The sequence below is a fragment of the Sminthopsis crassicaudata genome, chromosome 4 (genome assembly GCF_048593235.1).
Source record: "Sminthopsis crassicaudata isolate SCR6 chromosome 4, ASM4859323v1, whole genome shotgun sequence".
In the NCBI taxonomy this organism is placed as follows: domain Eukaryota; kingdom Metazoa; phylum Chordata; class Mammalia; order Dasyuromorphia; family Dasyuridae; genus Sminthopsis; species Sminthopsis crassicaudata.
Window position 1 is genome coordinate 73,640,107 of NC_133620.1, and position 24,351 is coordinate 73,664,457.

General features: G+C 33.1%; 1 protein-coding gene across 2 annotated transcripts in view; it reads left to right on the forward strand.

The window, feature by feature from the left end:
* The window catches only part of C4H1orf21 (chromosome 4 C1orf21 homolog), a 268,613-nt gene that overhangs the window by 114,326 nt on the left and 129,936 nt on the right, over positions 1–24,351 (forward strand). For both annotated transcript variants that reach the window (XM_074308574.1, XM_074308575.1), the window contains exon 5: positions 7,372–7,606. In XM_074308574.1, coding sequence (XP_074164675.1) covers positions 7,513–7,606 — 94 coding nt within the window. In that variant the 5' untranslated portion in view covers positions 7,372–7,512. The remainder of the gene's footprint in view (positions 1–7,371; positions 7,607–24,351) is intronic.

Below are 24,351 nucleotides of genomic sequence, written 5' to 3' on the forward strand. Positions count from 1 at the left end.
ATCCTGGGGTGGTAGATAGTATTATTGTCTCCATTTTACAGTTGAGGAAACTGAGACAAACAGACCTTGTGATTTGTCCAGGGTCACACAGCTAAAAAGTGTCTGAGTCTGGATTTGAATTCAGGTCTTCCAGATTCGAGGCCCAGCTCTCTATCTATTACATCACCTGAACTAAGTGGCCATCCCTGGGTTTTTGCAAAAAATCCTATGTAAGATCCCTAACTACTCTAAAGAGTATGGCCAAACTATCTGCTCCAGAAAAATTAATTGGACAAAGAATAATTGGTACATAGACTGTAATCATGAAGGAAACACATATAACATTGTTAATCTTTAATAGCTTAAAACCATACTAAGATTGTGTGTATACATATGTACATGCATTTATATATGTATGTATGTATATATACATATATATACACACATACACATGCATATAAACATGCAATGTAGAAATATATGTTAGGATAGGTTAGGATACCTACTGTAAGTAGACAGTGAACTGGGTGATGAATTGAACTGAAAGAGAACAGGCTGAGTAGCCTTGAAAAACTACAGATTTTGTTTTTGTTTTTGTTTTTTTTTAGTGACCCAAAATTTGTCCCTGAAACAAAGTTTCTCTTTTTAATACCAGTGTTTTTCCAGAAAAGTTCTAGGACTACAAGCCTATGGAACTTAAGTTTCCAAGGGATTAAAGGTCAGGCTTGCTTAAATGACATTGGAATATGAGCAGGCTGTAACACCTTGCTAAAAAAAAAATAGGGGGTGAGGGGGAAATTATGCAGGAGATGTGAAATAAATATGATTAAAAATTATTTTTAAAATGAGATGATATGGGTAGGGAATTGAACAAAAGCAAAGGATTACTGATGGGTAGCCACATACTGCTTTGGTGCTCTTGCAATGTCAAGAGAATTCAGGGAAGAGCCCCAGCATGATTAACGGCCTCCCTATGGGGAACTGATAGAAATGAGTCATTTGGCTCAGCATAGATGAGTTTCCATCTTCACTGTTGGAAGTAGGTTATTTGATGACATCACATATCCTATGGAATACTTTGAATAACAGCATTATGTGGGAGAGAAAGGTGCCCAGTTCTGGTCATTCTATAATCAGGTCCTTATCTTTTGAAAAAGCATTGGGTTTTAAGAAGGTTAATGAATAAAAGTTTTATTTGGGGGAGAGTGGGTTAGAATAGAACTGGAAAAAGAAAAACAGTGTAGACAAATACAGAGTAAGAGATGGAGACCAAAAGAAACATTTATGACCAAATATTTCCTTTGTCTATAGAAATAAAAATTTGGGTATAGTCCCCATTCATTTGAGATATACTGAAGAAATAGTACAGTAGGAAGGAAACTTTATCATGGAAGTAGGCTGTCAATGAGGTGTTCATTGGGAATATTTTATAAGTATTCTTCTATATATGGGTGAAATACATTAGTGACTAAAATCTGAAAAGCATTGTGAAAATATTCCCCAGATATCTACAAATAGTCTGTTGGGGATGCTTCATTGCTCAGTGATTTCACCATTATTTCCTTTGATTAAAGTTTGCTAAATTGTTAGTTACTTTTCTAATTAAGGTAAAAATTTTGAGGCGCATTTAAAATAGTATATTGTTTTAAAATGTCAAGTATATATCTTCCAAAAATGAAATCTACTTCTATTTCTGAGTTAGGGAGAATATGAATTTAAAGGAGTATTGAACAATGAAGATGCTAAATTTTGTACAAAAATATAATGAAATCAAATCCTCCTACCTACTAATTAAAATTGTGAAATAGATCAAATGGTTTTTCCTTGTTAATGTGCCTGTGATCTATCCTTATCAGCTTGAGAAAAATATAGGCGGCCCAAGAATGAAGTTCTACTAAAAATTTTATGTAAATTCCACAAAAGTGTTTTTCAGTCATTTCCCTCAGAAATAGTATACAAATACATTATTTCAATTAGTTCCCTTCTCAGCCCTTTTTTGTTCTATGACAGAGTTTACAATTAATCATGATTTCTCACACACTCACACATACATGCATACACACACTAATAGCCTCACAAAACACATTTTTCAGTATTTCACTTGTGGAATACTGCTCAGAGATGGGAAAAGATAATCCATTAAATTAGCTTTGAGCTTTTACTCCTTGAATGATGTTTGGTGTGTCAGTAATTTCATGTGTGTTTTTTTAACATTAGATTGGAGTAGAGGATTGCTAGTCAGAGATTTCTTTTGTTGGTTTCTAATAAAAATTTAGTAGTTGGTAAGAATTTCCCTTTGATTTTCAAATGTCTTTATTTTGAAAAGATGGTAGAGGAAAAGAGGTCTGCCCTTATTCTCACTTGACTCTCACATCACTAATTCTTCACTCAATGTGTGAAGTTTGCCTCCCTCAATCAGTTTCTGGTATTTGGGAAATGGGAAGGGTTTTTTTTTCAGAATGTTTCTGATTTCTGGCACATTGGCATCTTGAGGGACACTGTCAAATAAAACAGGTTTGAAATGAGTGACTGTTAGAAATGGTGGTTTTTCTGCAAGTTTAAACTAGGTGAGAAGTTGATTGGATCTAAAAGGGAATATGACTGACTCAGAATACATTAATCCCTTCTACTTCTTCCACCCCATTTTTTTTATTTTGTGTTTGTGTATATGTGTTTGTATGTGTGTATATGTCTGTGTGAGTGTGTGTGTGTGCATGTATGTGCATGTGTTGGTATTTCTTCCAAAATGTAGTCAGATGCTGTGATGAGTTGACAGCAGCCTTCCGCTCTATTAATTAAAGCATCTGAAATAGATACAAAAAGCTCCTACAATCTCATAACATTTGATCAGTTTACCCTCACTATTGGACAAATAGTTCTGACCATTACTATTTGCCTCAGAGGTTGTTGTGTTGGGATCCATGAGTCCATTGCAGTAAATGTAAAAGCAGTATTTCTTTTATTTCCATTTAATAGTATTTTATTTTTACCAATTACATGTAAACATAGTTTTCAACATTGAATTTTATAAGAGTTTACAAGTTTCAAGACAGCAAACAATCTGATATAGGTTATACATGTGCAGTCACATTAAATATATTTCCACATTAGTCATATTGTAAAAGAAGAATCAGAATAAAAGGGGAATACCACAAGAAAGAAAACAAACAAAAATGTGGAAATAGTATGCATCAAACTGCATTCAAACTTCCTAGTTCCTTTTCTGGATGTGGATAACATTTTCCATCATAAGTTTTTTACAATTATCTTGGATCATTGTATTGCTGAGAAGAGCTGAGTCTATTATAGTTTGATATAGGTTACTGTTACCAAGTAAAATATTTTCCTGGTTCTGCTCACTCAGCATCAGTTCTTCTAAGTCTTTACACGTTTTTCTAGCACAATAATATTCCATTGCATTTTCATACATCACAATTTTGTTCAGCCATTCCCCACTTGGGGCATCCCCTCAATTCCCTTTGCCATCACAAATAGAGCTGCTGTGAAAATATTTGCACATGTGGGTCCTTTTCCATTTTTATGATGATTTTGGAATACAGATCTAGTAGTGGTATTGCTGGATATCAAAGAGTATAGAAGTAGTATTTCTAATACTTTTTATGCTGCTATGAGAAACACAGAGCAATTGCCTTATTTGTAATGCTGGTGGAGATTGAGCTCTCAGCCTGGTGTGTGTATGTGATTCCTATCTTGGCTTGCTCAAGTTTATGGTGGAATCATGACATAGAATTCAGGGCTTCCTAAATAAACTTTTTCCACTCATGATCTCTTTTTGGCTCAGAAATTTTACATGACCCCCAGGTATATATAAATATGTAAAATAGGTATACAAATAAAATATTTATTGATAATCATAATTTTGTGACCCCCACTACTTTACAATTGAGAAATTGAGACTCAGAAACATTAGATGGTCTGTTTGAGGTATACATCCAAGAAGTAGCAGCATGCATATTTGAAACTTAGGTCTCTGATCTCAGATTCAGCACTCTTTCTAGTCCTCTCATTTCCTTTAATACCTCTTGCCTCTTAACAGCACTTTGAAAAAAAAATTTTGCATGAAAATCCTTAAGATCATTTTGCCCTGGGACAAATTCATTAAGAACATCTTTAGAGCCTTTCTTTCAGAATCACATCAGATCAGAAAGAGGCACATCTGTCACTATCATATATACCACTGATTAGGAGCCATAAATAACATTAAATTATATCACCCCCTGAATTCAAAGGTATAGAACTGCATGAATGAGCTGTCGAATAAAAATACTGTAAAATTAAAAACCCAAATGTTAGAATATCATCAGGTAGATCAGTTATCTCTCTGCCTTTTTATTTTAAAAAGCCTTGAAAATAGGAGATGGACTGAAGTGTTCAGATGAAGTTGAGAGACAATCCAGTGTCATAGGAAAAATGTTGGACTTTCACTCAGAAGGATTGGATTGAATCTGTGAATCCTGCATATAATTGTTATGTGTATGAAGTTTCATTCTTTGTAAAATGGGCATAATTATCTTTTTGTTAACTATATTGCAGAGTTATTTTGAGCAAAGTACTAAGTAAAGTTTTCTATCTGTAGAATAGTCCTTTTAATCTATTCTACGGTAATAGGTAGCTATAATTACCAGATAAATGTAAATTATTGTGATTATTACTCAATCTTTAAAAAAAAAACAAATGTTTTAGGTTTGTTCTTCATTCCTAGAATACTTTCTCTCTCTATCTCCCCCTAGCCTTCCCTAGCTTCTCTTAAGTTCCAGCTAAAGTACAATCTTCCACAAGAAGTCTTTCCCAATCCTTCTTAAATCCAGTGCCCTCACACTGTTAATTATTTTCTATTTATCCTGTCTGTAATTTGTACATATTTGTTTGCTTATTGTTTCCTTTTTAGATTCTGAGCTCCTTCAGGGCACATTATTTATTAAGCACCTACTATGTGCCCCAGCATTTAGCACATTATGTGTATGGTACATAGTAGGTGCTTAATAAGTATTGTTTAACTTCCTTTATTCAATTCAATCAAGATTTATAAGTACCTATCAAGTTAAGACACTGCAAGAGATGCTATAGTGATTTGGTAAGTATTTGTCTATTGACTGGCTTTAGAAAATTGAGGACCAGAAAAAACAAACAAAAACAAACAAAAACAAAAACAAAAACTAGCTTGAATCTTATAAATCCAACTATTCCTGAGCAGTAGAGCTATCACTAAGGTCTTGACTGCATTGATTTTCATATTTCTTGTTCTAAGAGAAAAATAGAAGGACTGTTTTGATAGTAGAGAGGTTGGGAACCCATTACACAAAAAAATAAAAAGTAAGAATAATCACTTGTTGAAAGGGATTTTCCATAGAATTGCAGTCTAGTTAGGAACTATGCCAATATATATTTATAATAGTTTTTTAATAAAAATGGAAAGGAGAATTCTAGGCCCTAGAATATATCCTCTGTTTCTCCCTTTGGTACCAAAGTTCCTGATTACTCAATTTAATTTTAAAAACCTTTATTAAGCATCTACTAAATTCAAGGCATTGTGGGTTGAAAATCACTCAATCAGGTGGAAACTTCATCTGTTTCTGTTTTTCTAAATTTTTAGCAAAATTTATCATCCTAAAATTTCATCTCAGGGGCCTTCTACAGGTTCTTACATTTTGAGGATATGTATAGAACTAAATGGCTATCCATTGTTTTATCTTTTGCTTTTGCCTTCTTTTGTTGGTCCTTGCTTTGATTACATCCTCTCTATTAACAATTCTCCTTCATAGTTCCTTGTTTATAATGTTCTGTGATCTGTTACAGTCTATGCTTGTTCACCATTTACCTTTCCATTGCTTGTCAGGAGCTCTTCAACCTTAGTATTAGAATTCACTCTCTTCTTACTTAGAATTGTCTGTGACAATACAAGTGGACAATAAGATACATTCTGCAAACAGAGACAGAATTTTTCTCTGGATCTTTCAAATCTATTTCTTCTGATGCTTTTCTTGGAAATGATTGAGTGGTGTAGGTATCAGGAGAAAAAACTGTCTTATCTTCATCCTCAAGCAGCAGCATCTTTAATAAATGAACTGTCACAAAATGTTGTAACATCCATATAGCTTTAGGAAATAGGAGATTTTTACATTCAGTGTATAGTGGAGTTATCCACTATAATTTTAGGTGCTGCAGTGGATGCAGAAGATTACAACAGCATCTCTGCCCTCAAAGTTTCCACTTTAGCTTTGTGAGATAGTACTTAATCAAGCATTTGTGAGGGAAATCATATGTCAAAATGTCAGTGAGGAAAATCAATGAGAACTAGAGTTGTTAAGGAAGACTTCATGGAGAAAGGTGGATTTTGAAGAGGCTTTGGGAGATATTATGTAATTAAAAGAAAGAGTACTACAGGGAAATGTAGCAAGGTTATTTTAGAGAAAGGGAACAACTTGAAGAAACAGTTTGAGATAGTAATAAGTATGGTCTATTAGTGAGCTAGGCAACAGGATGGCCTTACTTATATATACTTATTTAAATATATATATGTATGTATATAAATATAAATTTATATACTATATATATATATACTATAGTATATTGATGACCTCCCTTATATAAAATAAAAGACCTGTATTAAGCAGTAGTAGAAAATCAGTTTGTAGAGAAGAAATATGGCCTCTCTTTGGAGGACTTTGAAAACCAGACACAAAAGAACAGAGAAATGACATGATAAAAATGTATTTGAAAACTAATCTTCTCTGCATTGAACAAAATATATTGGGGAAAATGGATAGTCAAGAAATAAGAGGAAACATATCAATCAAACTAGCTTCAAACCCCTAGGTCTGCTTCTAACTGTGATCATGTAGTTGACTAAAGTCACTTAACTTTTCTAGACCTCAGATTTCTCATCTGTAAAATGATTTTTTTCAGCCACAGAAACTCATAAAAGCCACTTATTCTTCTACCATATATGATTTGCTTCAATGGAGATCTCAACGCTGATAAGAGTCGTTAAGAAAGTTAAGGAATTCAGGATTAATAACATTAAGTTGAGGAATTTAGAATTAATAACACACAAATTTACTTGTGTAGTTCTTTTCCTGAGTTTACAAAATATCTTCATATATATTATCTCATTAAAGTCTTACTGGAGCCCTAACATAGATAATGCAAATAACCCTATTTGCATTAAATTAAGACCTTCTTAAGCCTAGGCCAATATCCTTTCCCTTTAATAATGGGGGTTCCCCCCCATGCTGCTAGTGTCATACAAAACTGTTATTTTTACTCAGCTGCCACATTCTGTTATTGTACATGGGTTTAAGTCATTGTACAGATATTGAACTATTGTTTTAGTAACTGCACATACTCAAATTTACCTTTCTCTTTTTGCAGGTAAAAGCCTCTTGGTCAACTGAGCTGGAAGGTAGATTTTTTTTTCCTTTTTTTTTTTTTTTTTCAAAAAACGAAAGTATGTGCCTGTGTCTGTAGAGATGATTTGTAGTTCAGCGAGGCTGGAGCTGACCGAATGAGACTATGGGCTGTGCCTCCGCCAAGCATGTTGCCACTGTTCAGAATGAAGAGGAAGCCCAGAAGGGGAAAAACTACCAGAATGGAGATGTGTTTGCTGGTGAGTCTTTAGAATCTTGCTTTTAAATCTCTTGGAGAAAAGACAGAAATTCTAATGTTTAATTTTCTTCATAGTAGTCCTAGAGGTAATAAGATGACAAATCTGGTAATTAATAACATTATCAAATATGTAGTATGTCTTTGGGAGAAGCTTTCAGTAAGGAAGGGTGTAGTATCAGTGGAACTGTCTGTAGCAGGGGAATATTTGCATTAGTGAGCCTGGGTGTATTCCTCAATTAATGTATAAAAAACTTTTTTCCAAGTGTGGTTGTGTACTGAGATATACTAGTGATATAAAAATTTTACAGATAACAGTTATCTATTCTCTGGATCAGTGGATAAGAGTAGACAAGAATGATGTTTATGGTTTACAAAGCATACCTTTATATAGAGAGTCTTCTCATTAATTTCATGCCATAGTCCTGTGAGCAATGAGGATTGGAAATGTTCCATTTGGCCCCATAGGGTAGAACTGGGTAAAAGAGTTTGAAATTACAGAAGAGCAGAGTTACACTTATAGCAAAGTTTGAAATTACAGAAGAGCAGAGTTAGACTTATAGCAGGAAAATGCTTTCTAACCATCAGAGTTGTCCCAAATGAAATGGACTGTCACAGAAGAGAATAGATTTCCCCCATTACCGAACATCTTCTAGCAAAGATTAGATGAACAGTGATCATCTCTTACTAGTCCTGAATAGCTTAAATGGCTGCTAAGAAAGGTAGGTTTCTTCTGAATCAGATCTCACAGTAATGGATAGAACAGATATTATGAAGCCTATTTTGCAAATAGAGAAAATAAGACTTAGGTTACCCAGCTAGTCAGGATTGGGTCGTGTTAGATCTAACTGCCTAGTTTTAGAAATTCAGATGGTAAACATGGATTAGCTACCTTCTAAAAATAAGTCTAGTCAGATATGGTGGTGAACCCTTCGTCCTTGCTCTGGGGATACTGAGGTTGTTATATCTCTTGTGTTTGGGGATTCTGAGCTGTAGTAGGTCTGGAGTCAATCAATGCTCACTTTAGACCAGCATAAATATTATGAAACTCTTTGGGAGAGATGGAATTGAACCATCAGCCTGCCTGAAATAAACTGGCTCACAAAAATGATGCAAGTGAAGTCATCTGGGGCAGTCAACATCAAGACTAAGCCCGTGAGTGGCCACTGTTCTTCCAGGTTAGGTAAGATAGAGAGATCCAGGATCAACTGAAAAACTAAAGTATCATAAAATGCACTTAACACTAAAATGACTTAATACACTTCAATGTTTTTATTACAATTTTAGAGGCACTTCAGGATCATGTAGGGTTTCCAAATCATCATTACCTAGATACATCAGTTATCATGATTCTCATGAGGCAATATAAGAGGGTGTGGAAGATGGCATTCTGGTTGACAACAACCCATTTTTATCACACACTTTAACTAATGGTGTTACCAGCTGATATTTGTATAAAACTGTTACCTTACAAAAGCTCTCCCCTGCATCTCTTTTTTGATGAGGGCTCTGCTTGAGATCAGATGTTCTGTTAATGAGCTGTCTCATTTGACTGGAGTGGCAAACACTCAGTCATCCTAAAATAGCTTCACTATTTTTAGAACTACCATGCTTTTGTTCCAGTGTGGTGGCTGGGGCATTTTATTTGTATGGAGGGGGGTCCGCCATGCTATGTTAGGAGAACTGGGGAGGCTCTAAAATTAGGAAGGGAGGTGCTTCCATTTATATTTGAATTGGAGGATATCTGTGGCTGGGAGGGAAGTTATTTCCATTGGCCCACTGTAAGTAACAGTTTAGTGTCATCTTAAGAGCAATAAAATATAACATTAATGAATTAGAATATAATTAATGGAACTTTTAATTAGCTTGAATCATCCCAACAACAATAATACCATATCAATTAACAAGTGTGTTTTAGTTATCTATTATGTGAACAAAATCAAACGGGACAGTTCCCATTCTCCAGAAGTTTGTCGTCTTTGGGGGAAAAAAACATGTATTTAAATATATATGTACAAAATTCATATAAGATATATTTAGCTGGGGAACTTGGGAGAACAGCATCATTTTTTCCTTTTTGAATCCTATAAAATTATTATATAAAAATGGCTTGAGTAGAGAAAAGTACAAAGAATTGGGGTAACTAGATTTTTGGATTTCTATTTCTCTAAGTAGATTTGCTTAAAATTAGTACACTTTAATGAATTTGTTTCTAGCAAACTTATGCCCCAACTCGAATATTGAATCTTTTTTCTTCCTTACTGTATAATCTTTGCCTTCAGTTAAAAATTATAATTCTATAAATAATATTTAGTTTACTTGTGTATATTGTTAGAGATATATATGTAAATATAAACATATATACATATCCACACATACATACATACATATATGCAAATACATACATATACATATGTGTGTTTCATTTCAATAGGGAATCTTAGATTCAATTTTAGTGCATAGTAAGACATGACATTGGTGTAAGGATCAGAATTTATTGTTCTTTCAGAGTAGAATTGAATAAAATAATTTATTTTTTCATAACAGGAATACAGAATAGCTAAAAGGCTTGATGCTGAAATGATGTACATCAGAGGTTTCAAATCATGGCCAGACCCAGATGAAAATGTAATTGGGAACTGTTTAATAAAATAAGTAAAAATACAATAGAACACAGATAATGTTAGTTTGTGGCCTTTTAAGTCAATAGGTAGCTCACAGATATTCTTGTGTGTTGTTAAATGACACTTCTTTCTACCCATGTGTATCCAGAAGGAATGCTATTTCTCTGACATGTGAGCTCTGATATGGGTAATGACTATTTATGTGACAACAAATATTCCAGGTCATAAATTATCCTTAAATATCTGACTTAACCTTAATCATGAACTTTTTGAATCCATCTTCGAGTTACACTCTTGTGCTAATCAGGGAGCTAATAAAAAAAAATCCCAATAACTCCCTTGAAATTCATATTCCTGTTAATTTAAAAACAAAAACAAAACCACTTGTGTGATTGTAAAAATGGGGTTTTAAAAAAGCAGAAATAATAAATTGGGGGGTGAACTTCAACCAGTAAAGACAACACTAAAACTTTATAATACAGTTGGAATTGAAACTCAGCAGTTATTTTGAGAATTAAAATGCAATGTTGTGAAACCTTAAATTATTATACATGTTTCACTATCATCACTTGTTTGATTGTGACCTATGGAGGAGAGTAGCTGTAACTTCCTCCAGGTACTTTACAGTAGGGTTACTGCCCACTTTGGAAGAAGGAAAAACTAATTGAACTACTGATGTGCTAGGATCACTTAGAACCATTTCATAGTACTTATGACTCTAGAACTAATACCTATTTCAATCCATTTGCACTGTACTTTTTCTAAACTGCCTCAAGAGTTTAAGTGAAATGACCTTGTTAACTTTTTCAAATTGCTGAGCTTTCTTTTCATGTGTTGCCAAAGACTCGACAAATTCCATGAAATGTGACATATTGGGCAATCGATCTAAAGTATGTATCTGTTTATATGCATGAGTGTTTTCATATGCAATCAACACTAAGCCATTTTTTCCCCCTCAAAAGTATTAACTTAGTTTTAACACTTCTAAAGCCATATGGGGAGTGATAGTAGGAGAAAACAGTGGCTATTAATAAAGTAATTGTTTTATGTAGTAATTTTCACTGATACAAAGCAGTTTAGTTTTAGTAATGCTCTTATGTAGTCTAATAGCTTCAAATGTGTGTGATTTATGTGTGTATATAGATAGACAGATAAGATACATAGAAAGAAAAAATACAACAGATTTCTGAAGATAGTTTCTTCTTGGGGACTTACAGAAGATTAAAAATGGCAAATAGGCATTTTTACTTTTGGAACTATAGAAAAGTATTGACTTCATTATGTGGAGTTTATTTTTAGTGTTGATATATATGTGTATGTATATATATGTAAATATATGCACATATGTATATGTCTATATACATATATGTACATATACATACATATTTATATATATATGTGTGTGTGTGTATATTCTTTGACATAGCCATCAAAATTCAGTACCAAGGCAAAAGTGAGCAGGAGTGTCCAAGGGTGAGCAGGAGAGTGTCTTGTAAGCATAAAAGGATACAATCCTATGAGATGGTGTCAGAGATTCTGGGGTCCTGCTAACGGGAATCAGACCTACTTCCGAAAGCTTCATTTCCAAATTTGGAATTTTCCCTTCATCAATAGTTAATGCAGATGTGAAAAATGGTCAGCAGATCGATTGAGGTCATTAAGGAGACTTTTGAATATGCTGCCAAGGTTGGATTTTAGAGGCATGAACCTGGGGCAATTCTAAGATCAGTCAAGGAATATTAGGTCATATTTATTCAAGCAACTTTTCTTAAGTATCTAACAGTGTGCATAGAAATTAATCAGATGTTACATATTTCTCATAACACATGAGGGTACTTATAGGAAGTATCCTCACAAAGATTATTTTTTACTTCCTAATGGAGAAATTTAATGCTTCCCGACTCAATCTTTCTTTTTCTTGACCTACTTTCCTTTTCTTTCTCTCCCTATCTTTTCTTTTGACTTTTCTTGCTATTTCTATCTCTTGTCCTTTACTTATCTTCTTTCCTTCATATTTTCTTTCTTTTCTCTATTCTCATTCTTTCTTTCCTTTCCTTTTTTCTTTTTTCCCTAACCATAGTCTTCTTTTCTTTGTTAGTTTTTTTTTTTAACTCAATGCCAACTGTCTCAGATACTTATTAATTGTGTGACCCTGGACAAATCACTTACCCCAATTTGCCTCAGTTCCTCATTTGTAAAATAAGCTGAAGAAGGAAATGTCAAACCATTCCAGTATCTTTGCCAAGAAAAGATCAAATAGGATCACAAAGAGTTGGACATCTCCAAAATAACTGAACAATAATAACATATTAACAGTAGATTAGCAATACAACATTAAGACTAAGTCCCTTCCTTCAGAGTGTTTGCATTCAGATAGAGGATATAAAATATTTGCAGAAATTAATATGAAAGGTACAAAATGATGTTTGAAAGAAGAAGAAATTATATCTGGTTAAAGGAATAGGGAAAGCAATTACACCTGATCTTGGGGTTTGCTGAATTTAAGGGTGATGGCCATTTCAAGTGGAAGAAATCCATAGAGGCTTGATATTGGAAGACATGTTTGAAATTTCTCACTCTTATAATGCTTTACAAATACTACTGCCAAATTAATTTCATAAAATGCAACCCTAATAAGATCATCCATTTGATTGAAATTTGTCATTGGCTTCCCATTGCTTAAAGAACAAAATCTGAAACTCTTGACTCTCAAACACTGTCACAAAAATATAAATCTTTACAGCCAAATTTGAGCAAATTTAAAGACAAAAAAATTAATCTTTTATTTTATTTTACCTTCATTTTAAATTACTCTTGCCCCCTAATCCAAAAAAATAACCATCTGTAATGATAAGAATTTTAAAAAGATGGGAGTGGAGTGAATGGATAGTAGAAAGAAGCAGTTCAGCAAAACTAACCATATCGGGAATGGAGTGTGGACCTCAACATAGCATTTTCACTCTTTCTGTTATTGTTTGTTTACATTTTTGTCCTCCTCAGGTTTTTCTTCTTTCTAGATTCGATTTTTCTTGTGTAGCAAGATAATTTTATAAATATGTATACATATATTTCATTAATATATAATTTAACATATTTAACATGTATTGGACTACCTGCCATCTAGGGAAGAGAAGGAGAGGGAAAGAAGGGAAAATTTGGAACAGAAGGTTTTATAAAGGTCAATGCTGAAAAACTTACCCATGCATATGTTTTGTAAATAAAAAGATATAATAAAAAAGAAAAAACTAACCATATCAATGAAACACTTAAAATTCCTCTACCTCAACAAAAAAAGGACTGTGCATTTTCTGTTTTTCAAGACTACATTTAGTCATTTTAGTTCGTTTTCAGCTGGATTTTGTGATGCTGGTGCTGGTAGTAGTGATGTGATTCTTTCCATTTATATTGTTAATGATTATTTTGTCAGTTTCTCCCCCCCCCCACATTCCCCATATTCTACTTTCAGCATTTTTCATCAGTTCACATATATGTTCCTCATGGGAGACTTTCATATGGCAATTAGAGTCAGCAGCTAATAAGGGTTACATTTGTTTATTTTGTTTTGTCAAGAACTTTCTGGGTCCTGTAAAGTAGTGTTTATTATGGTTTTCTCACAGAACTGGAGTGTCTATGAATTGCAGCAATGAAGAACTCTTTTGACGCCCAGATTTATGGGTGCCAGTTTTCTCAAGTGTCTGACAACCTCAGATTTTTTGATTGGGTTTCTCAGCAATTAAGCTGAGGAAAAAAGCCCAGCCAATTTACTGAAGGCGTGTAACTTTCCCTAAAAGCTTATCAACACAATTTTCTGTTAATTTTTTTTGTTTAAAGTAATTCTCTTCCTAGGGATTAATCTCTTTCTAGCTTGACCTCTATCAGCTTCTTGTTGTCTGATGTTTATGTGTTCCTGTGTGTTAATTAAGTTAGCAGGCCAGTCTCAGCAGATGATAATACAGGAAAGATGAATGTAATAGGATTATTCCATATTTTTCTCTAATGACTTTAAATCTCTTGACTAAGGAGAAGAGCAATAAATCTGCCTTTAGGTGACATTGAGTATTGAAGTTTATTTCCCAGGGTATGCATAGTATTGTAGCATTTTCTTCTTTCTCTTCTATTATTATGAATACTTGTTAGAAGCCAGAGTTAGTCATGTGTTAACCTTCTGACTTTCAGGTAGAATACTTTAATTTTTTTTTAACATCACTTACATGTATAGTATGAAGTACTGTATTAATCTTTATCTTGACTATGGGCACATCGTTGAATATGGAACAGACACTTTGAAAACAATAACTGGTTTTTTTTTCTCTATTGCCTGCTTAAAATAGTGCCAGAAGGAAGAAAAACTTGGGATAAGGGGACATCTTATCTAACTCTAATATCTGATATTTAAAAATGGCCTCAGGGCAGCTGGATCCAAAAAGCTGCTTTGTATTACTTATATTAGGTGGGCAGGCAAATCCCGGTTATTTGACCATTGATTGTTCTCATTTAAAATATAGCTCTTTACTTAGGCAAAATGGGGTGAGGGGATGGGGATGGAGGGCTGAAACAGGGGGAAGGAACCGAATCAGGTCAGAAGCCCTAGACATAACATTTTTTCACATCTATACATACATGTATATATATATATATATATATATATATATATATATATATATATATATATATACATATATATATACACACAGCAACTTTGTGAAGTAGGTTTTCCCATAATATTCATTTGCACATACATTTTTTTTTCTTTTTACATTTTGCAATGAACCATACTTGCAATAAAATATCCTTTATAAAAGAGAAAGGAGAGTAAGCAGTTCTAAATAACACATTAAGTCTGATAGTGTATACAATGTTTCACACTCAGAGTGTGACACTGGATGATCCCTTGTTTGGCATGTTATATGCTATATGAGTTGTACTAAGTAGCCTCTGAGGTCTCCTGTCTCTCAAGTCCTGTGATTATGTGATGGTGTTTTCTCATGTTTTCTTGGAAAATAAAAGTAGCCTTTATGTTTATATACCACTTTGTTTTGTTATTTTCTTTTAGAACTCTTCATTTTAAGCAAAAACTTTGGTTTAAATCATATATTAAAATATCTTCCAATAATTTTTTTAAATTTTATTTCATTGGAACCAATTGAGATGAGATCAATTTAAACAAAAGAAAAACACCTTATATTCTCAGAATAGTTTGTTCCAAAATCTAACATTATTACAAACAATTCAGGTAGAAGGATTTGATTGTTTTGCTAGCATAGTCTGATTGACTGATGGTATAAATAGATATTTTGTAAATAGAAAAAAAATGTGTTAATAGTTCACCTTATAAATGCTTCCCAACAGTTTTTGTTTCCCATTTATTTTCATAAACCACTGCATTGGTAATTGTTTTAGTTCACATTTTTACCATACAATGTTTTTAGTCTTCCTTTTAAGTTTGCTGTTTTATTTATAGAAGATTTCATAATTGTTTCTAGTAACATGGAATTATTCTTAATATGGTCACACATATAATAGATCTAAATTAAAGGTGATTATCATTTTCAGATATGTGTGAAGTTTGTGGGATATTTGTTTTCTCCTTAGAACTTGTTCATTTACCCTTTTGCTTTGTTGTTTCTTCAGACTTCATTTTTCATAATAAATTTTAAAATGCTACTATTTCTATTTTTCTTCCTTCCTTCCTCTTCTTTTTTTTTTTGCTCAGGCAATTGGGGTTAAGTGACTTGCTCAGGGTCACACAGCTAGGAATTGTTAAGTGTCTGAAGCCAGATTTGAACTCAGGTCCTCCTGACTTCAGGGCTGGTACTCTATGTACTGCACCACCTAGTTGTCCCTACTATTTCTATTTTTAAAGAAAAATAGGACTATAAACAGATATCAGTTCACATCATATGCATTTCGCTGATTTTTATCAATCAACTAATAGTGTGTCATATCATTTACATGTATTCTTGACTATTAAAAAGTTGGCTTGATTTTGTTGTTGTTGTTTTAATGAATTCTGAACAATCTACAATGACTCTCTAAATAGGAAGAGCATATGTGTGTTGTGTACAATGACAGACAGCAAAGTAGATTGGTTTGCCAGGTCTGCCATTTTAATTTTTCATTTCACAGAATTCTGTGGATTGCTTTGGGGAGAATATGGGTTTCAGGGAGCACAGTTTGAGAAACACTGTTTTATGAGATTCTTGGGCTAAATAAATAGTATGGATCAGGCTCATGCAAAAGAGAATAAATAATAGGTGTAATCATTCGGAATCTCTGAGTTTCTTTGGATAGTTCTTCAACTATAAGATTTCCCAGTTAAATACTTTGCTATTCCACATTAATACCATGACTTTAATTATTCATTTTAATTCAATAAACAATTATTAAGTACATCCTATGTACATCCTGGTGTTAAACACTGAGAATACAAAGAAACAGTTAGGTGTCATAGGCATAGAACTTATGAGCTGTTTGATCTTGAGCAAGTCACTTCCTAACCTGTCTCAGTTTCCTCAACTATGGAGATAATAATACCACCTATTTCACAAGGTTGTTGTGAGAATCAAATGAGATCAACATTTAGCATAGTGCCCAGTACATAAAAGGCACTAATAAATGCTTGTTTCCATCCCCAAAGACAAAAATTCAGCTAGTCCAACCTCTCTTTTATGCATGAATTAAACCTTAGGTCACAAAGTTATTAAGTTCCAATGACAGGATTTGATTCCAGGATTTCCTGATAGCAAATTCACTGCTCTTTCAATAGTTATAAGAAAAAGTATTTTTGCCCTCACAGAGTTTGCTTCCTGTTGGCAGAGTACAACATGTACATGAATAAGTCAACACAAAATATATACATAATTTCAAAAGGAATAACTGTAGGGAATTAGGAAAGGCTTCATCTCAGAAATAGCATCTGGGTTCTTTAAAGGACATTAGGGATTATAAAAGATGAAGATGAAGAAGGAGTTCATTTTAAATAAGGAGGGTTGCTTATACAAAAGACAGGTGTCACATGTGAAGAAGTATAACTGGGAAGCTAATTTGACTGGGGCAGAGAGTAGATGTAGTAGAGGAAAACAAAAACTACTAAAGGTCTTTAAATACCAGTCTAAAGATTTTCAGTTCTCATCTAACAACCAATGAGGAGTCTTTTAAATGGGGAATAATAGGGTCAGACTTGTATTTTCAGAAGTTTTATTTGGGCAATTATTTGGAGGATTGATTAGTCTATAGGGAAAGAACCAAAGAAGGGAGATATTGGAATAGACTGGGCAAAATATGATGAAAGTACTATGAGTGGTAAGGAGGAAATACATGACTTTCTAAAATATTTTGAGAATACTTTGAGTATTTCTCAAATACTTTGAGAAGATCTTAAGATATTATCACGTAGTGTTTTTTCTAATGCTTCAGATTGTATCCCATTCCCACTTTACTCTGAGTGATTCTTGTTTATGTTTTCCCATTAATTCTGGGTTTCACACTGGGTCCAATCAGCATGCTAAAGGTCTTCCTCTAGATCTTAACATTGCTTGGGTACCAATAGAGAACATGAGCTCTAAATCAGTTTTGATTCCTACTATATGATTGGTCCACATCCTTTTTTCATTCATACATTTCCCTAATAACATAGTTTACACCATTTCTCCTGTGTGGTTCTTCATTGGTAAGATACTACAACTTAATCACATTGACTATTCCATTGTCCTTTAAATGGCCTGTAATTTAAATTCTTTGGAGCCTGTGATACTTTATGCTTCACAAGCATCCATTGCATCGTCTTGAAAAACATTGATATTAAAAAGGATGGGCTTTTGTTTTGGGAAGAAGCTAAATAAATACAATGTAGGTAATTGCTTTTTCTGTTTGAATGCTGTATATAAAGGATGATATGAGGGGGAGGAAATTCAGTATATTTATATCAAGACCTCAGTTTGATTATTAACTTTATCACTTGGAAGAAATTAACTTCTTTAGGTTTTCATTTCCTTGTCAGAAAAAGATTGTATTAAGTGATTTTGTCTAGTATTCAGAATTTTAGAGAAAGTCAGATGGATATTTCATTTAAAGCTGGATAAATCATGGAAATCTAGAAGGAATGTCAATTCTGAGCCTGATTTTAACTGTATGGAGGAAATGATTGATAAAATGAAAATGGTATAGAAACTGTGGAAGGAAGAAAATTACTCCATAAGTATTTATAATAAAGTGAGGGAGGAAGCCTGTACAGTTTGATATGCACCTATTTTTGGAAACTAAGTGAATGAATAATGGCCCTATCAAGTTGCAAAGACATGAAATACAGGACTAATGATGTCTGACATACAAGCAACCTACCTAGCTGAGATTGGAGAAGCTCCATTACCAGGTTGACCACAAGATGATGAATTTTTTCAACCATAGCAATTCTTTTTTAAAGAGGGATTCTGTCTGCATTGGTGAAGGGAGTACTCACACTTTAAAAATCAAAAATTCTTAATTATAGGGAAGAGAGATTATGTTTTCCCAATATGGTGCTAGAGGGCAAACCTCAAATTAAATGGGTAAAAGAGAAGTAAACAGATTTGGGCTTGGATTAAGAATAAATTCTCCAGCTATTGGAGCTGCCAAATAGGAGAATGTGTTGCCTCAAGCAGTCAATACAGTGAGTCTTTAAACACAAATTGGATGAGCATTGGTTATGGATACAGTAGGGGAGCTCCTGTGCAGGTGTGATTTGATGTAGATGAGTTTATAAGTTTTTTTCTAATGTTGCAATGCTGTGATCCCCAAGTCTTTTATAGCTTTAATATTACATCAGTTTCCAATGCCATATAAATACAAACCAATCTAAGGATGATTGAACTACCTCTTCTGTATTTGTATGGTAGATAGAGTTTGGTCCTCAAGGAGATTACAGTCTTCTAGGGAGATCAATAAAAACATATAGTAGAGATGAGATATAAATCCCTGAAATAATTTAAAAAGAAACAAAAAAGGATTTTACAAGATATTTTATAATAAATTATTAGATTGATTAGATTGATTCTAACCACAACACTTACATGTACTCTGCTGATAGGGCTATGGGCAAACAGGAAAGGAAAAATGAATGTCAGGTTATGTTATCAGGGAAGGGGGTGGTTTGAAAAAGTATGAAGAAAGAAAAGAATTTTCTTCTTTTAGAAAGCTTCTTTTTTCTTCAGAAAATTATAATTATCGCAATCAGCAAATTATGCTTATTTGAATTCTAAATTTAAAATAACTATGATAACTTGCAAGAACGTTTTTGAAAATATATTACAAAAGTCTGACTTTTACAAGTTGGTATTTAGTTATAAGGTGTGAAAAAATCTACCTTATGACACAATTTATTTTACTTTGATGGCATTTTTGTGTTTATTACCTGTCAGGACAAACTTGATGTGTATAATAAACAATGAAATCTAAAGGTTGAGTTCATAGAAATTCTTAAGTCTTAACTGGTAATTGGGATTAAAAAAATTAATCTTATCTGAGTATTATATTCATAATATCAAGTAGGAGACTTGCATTTTACAAATATCTTTTGATTACTTCAGAAAAATTATTGCAAACCTTCCACACCTTAGTTTCCCATATTTTGAGTTGCTGTGGCCAAAAAGAATTAAAATTTAAAGAACCGTTTTGATGTTACCAAGACAATAGATGTAGTCTATCACTGTCCCTTTATTGGAAACCTTTTAAACCTGGAAGAACCTGGTTGAATTCTCTAGGTCAGTAAACCATATAGGATTCCCTACTGGCACATACATATTGACTTAGAAAACCACATGTTAATATCTATGTTTGATAGTATTTTTATTCATTTTGTTAAATATTTCCCAATTACATTTTAATCTGGTTTATGCCCAGTTGGTCTGTAAATGTTTGACACCTCTGCTTCAAAAGAAATTGTGAAATAGAAAAAGCAAAGCAGAGAGTAGGAAGAAAAGAGAGTTAGCATTTATATTGCACATATTATGTACTTGCTACTGTGTTAAATGCTTTACAAATCTAACTGCCTAATGGATAGTTTTAAGAGTTGTATGAACTGTTACAGAATGAAGTGACCAAAATTAGGAGAATAATTTATATAATGAAGATTTTATAAAGAAAGACAATATTAAATAGCTTAAGAATTCTATCAACACATGACCAACCATGATTTCAGAGAACTGATAATGAAGCAAATTACTCACCTTCTGGGAAAGATGGTGGGGTCAGGATGCAAAATCAGATATTGATTCTAACTTCCTTCCTGTGCTTTGGTCTATTTTATATATTAACAATATGTGAACAAGCCATCAATGCAAAACTGGATTAAAGGCTTTGTCATAATCAATAAAGGCAGTATCAATATTATGATGCTATTGAGAAGCTTGTTCAATAATTACTGCATTAACAAGTAAGTGGCTCTAGATCCCTGGGGCTTTTTGCCATACTGATTTTACTTTTTGGCCAATATGCTTTTATTTTATAAATATTTATATACGCAGGATAAATTAGATATAATCTCAGAGGCAAGGTACTGAGCATTAAAAGAGGGCTTTGACTTCTGGCTTTGACTTTTGGTACAAGGTAAAATTTTTACCTGAGGCTTGAAGGAAGCCAGGGAACCAGGAAGCAAAGATGAAAAAGGGGACCAGAACCAGGAGATTCATTATATGTGTCAAAGGAAGAACTTAAAACCATTTTCTTGGCCCCTGAGTCTAGCTGAGTCCAGTAGTAGACTCTCTCTAGTATTTTTATACATACATGCATGCAGGCACACACATATAAATACCTATGCAAATGTTTTGTCCCTAAAGATTGAGACAAAACATCCATGGTTTACTTCAGTTATGGAGTTATGAAAATGATCTTAAGGATTAAAAATTAAGTAAAGTTAGTTAAAAGCATACTTTTTTCCATCAGTGGGAATGTTCCTGTTAAAAGACCTGATTTCAATCCTACCTCATACTTCCTAACTGTTTGACCATGGACAAGTAACTGAATCTCATCTGTAAAATGGGAGTCATAATAATATTTTAAACATAGTAAAATAAAATAATATAAAATCTTAAATATAATAAAATGCTTCAAAATATTGTGTTAATGACCAAATGAAATAACATGGAAAGCCCTTTGCAAATCTCAAAGTGCTTTGTAAATATAAGTTTTTAGGTAATAATATCTGCAGTTCCTACCATGGATAGAAAGGAAGGAGAGATAATGACTTGCAATAACAAGTAGGACAGCTAGATTGATTGGCTGAGTGAGGACTTTCTGAACTCTGGGGCTATTTTTATGGTAGCTTATAAAGATCTAAGCAGAACCCTGAAATCCTGGCAAATTGAGCTCTAAAATTTCTATCACTGGTTGGGTTAAAATCACTAACAGGACAATGATTCTTATTCCCAAGAGTCAACAAAACAGAGAATTTGACATGGGATTGTAGAATGGCCCTATTGTAAAAAGGCTAACACAGTATTATTTAGCCAATAAGCAGGAACCTTAGGGTTCTGGTTCTATTCTTATAGAACAATATAGGCAAAGGCAGACTGAAACAAACCCAGAATAATCTAACTTCACCTGCTGGAACTACATGAAACCTTTCCATATCTCTCCAGATGTTAGAGCTTCATCCTTAGATTTTTCTTGCCTTTATTTTGTGTATGATATGTACACGTATATGCATATCTGTGTGCATATACATTTATGTATATTGTATGTAAACTCCTTAAGGAGCAGATTATACTGTGTTTTTGTCTTTATATAATCAACACCTATGACAAGGCCTAATAAATAAAGTCTATAGACATTTATTAAGCACCTATCATGTGCCAGGAACGTATGCTAAGAACTTTACAAATATTACTTCATTTAATCCTCACAGCATCCCTACAAGATAGTGCTGCTATTATCACCATTTTGTAAGTGAGGAAACTGAGGTAGACAGAATGTAAATGATTTACCCAGGTTTTCACAGGTAGTAAGTATCTGAATCTGGATTTGAACTCAGGACTTCCTGACCCCAGGCCCCAGTGTGCTACTTAGATACCTCAGATCCATAACTTTATCCCAGGAGCTTAGAATAAATAAGATGAGGGATGAAATCAAAGAGCTACAAAACTCTAAAGAGAGAAGAGTTGAACAACCTGAGGTCATTCAAATTCTTTACTTACTCACTTAACCTCAGTTAAAATTTCTTTTCAATCTTTATTTAATGCAAATCCCAGAAATTAGACTTAATAACAAAATGGATGGCAAAAATAATTCCAATATCTCTTTATATGTATATGTGTATATATATACACATATACATACATATATACATATAGAGAGAGGGGGAGGGAGGAGGAAAGGAGAGAGAAACTAGAATTTCCCAAAGCAAATTTAAAATTTGAGAATATATATTCATCTAGCTAATTCAATTGTACCAAAAGAAAAATTTTAATCTGTCTATAACTATCATAAAGAATTTATTCTCCTGCATACTTGACAGAAAGTATAAAATACTTTAAGACTTACACATAGTTGTGTATATTTGGCAACTCTATTGTGTGGTTATTTATCATAGAAATATACCATTCAAATTAATAAGGAGTCTGCTTAAATCTTTCTTCCCAGCCTTATTTCACACTATATCCTTTTATGGTAGAATGTAAGCTCTCCGAAGGAAAACTCAGTTATATTTTTGTTTTTTGTCTCTCAGCACTTAGCACAGTACTTTATATATACTGAGCATTGATTTGATTACTTAGACTTCATGTTCTAGCCAAACTATTTCCCAAACTTCCATGCCCTTTCTTGTTTCCATGAATTATTAAGGAGATCCTCCTGTGTGTAGGATACACTATTCCAGGCAGGTAGAATGAAGGAGTGGATGGATAGAACTCTGAACTTGGAGTTCAGATTTTGCCTCACACATTTACTAGCTGTGTGACCCTAGGTAAGAGTCCCTTAACACCTACCAGCCTCAGTTTCCTTATTTGTAAAATGTGGATTATAATAACCATCTGCATCACATGGTTATTGTGAGGATTATATGAGATAACATAGGTAAAGTACTCTGAAGACCTTAGGATAATATATGAATGCTTGTTATCATCAATATCATCCTCATCATCATTATTTGGGATGAATCTATTTCATCTTGGTTGAAGGATATACCCTTAACTATGTGGTCATTGATCATTTCTATCACTGGACTAACATTTAGCTATGGTCAGTCAGTGAGAGAGATTACTTAAATTTGCAGTTTTTCTACTATGCAGGTTATATTACTAGCAATAATAGTGAAAGTAGGTTCAATTTATAAAATGGATAAGTGTGTGTAGGGTAAAATTTATAAAAGAAGATGTTTCATAAATTAAAACTTTATGAAAAGGAAATATATTATATATGTAAATTCCCTTTTTATTATTTGTTAAGTTCAGAACACGCAAAAAATTTAAAGAAATATATCATTATTTCTAAATTACAAACCTTCTTAAGAACTTTTATAATCTCTTTGAGAGTTTGATCTTGTTAATAAAATTATACCAGGACAATCCAACCAGAATGCTTCTACGATGGACAATCAATTTTTTTGATAAAATTTGCAGAATGAAACAAAAACAAACAAAAAAGAATGACAGACTAATGAGTTAGAAAAGGGAAGCTTTTAAAGTCTACATTTGAAGAATGCCTTGTGGAGGAAGAACAACACCTAGGATACCTGAAAGGAGAACAGAAACACTGGGTGTAATTTAAAAACAGTTTTTATCTCACTCCAAAACACTAATATGTTCTCATTCCTATGGTTGTTCACTCTCACTTTGATTTATCTCATTGTATTACCCTTTCCACATAGATGTATGTTATATGTGTATACATATAATACAAATATACTATATAGGATGTATATATATATATGTGTGTGTATAACTATAGATATAGATATGTAGATATATAGATAGATATAGATATTTTTTAAGGAAACCAGAAGGTAGAGATGAGGAAAGAGAGAATTCCAGGTATATGAGAATAAGTTGATAAAAATGCACAATTGAGAAATAGTTTTTGGTGCAAGAAACATCAAGTATGTGTCAGAACGAAGATATAACATATGTATATACTCCAACGTATATATGTATATGAT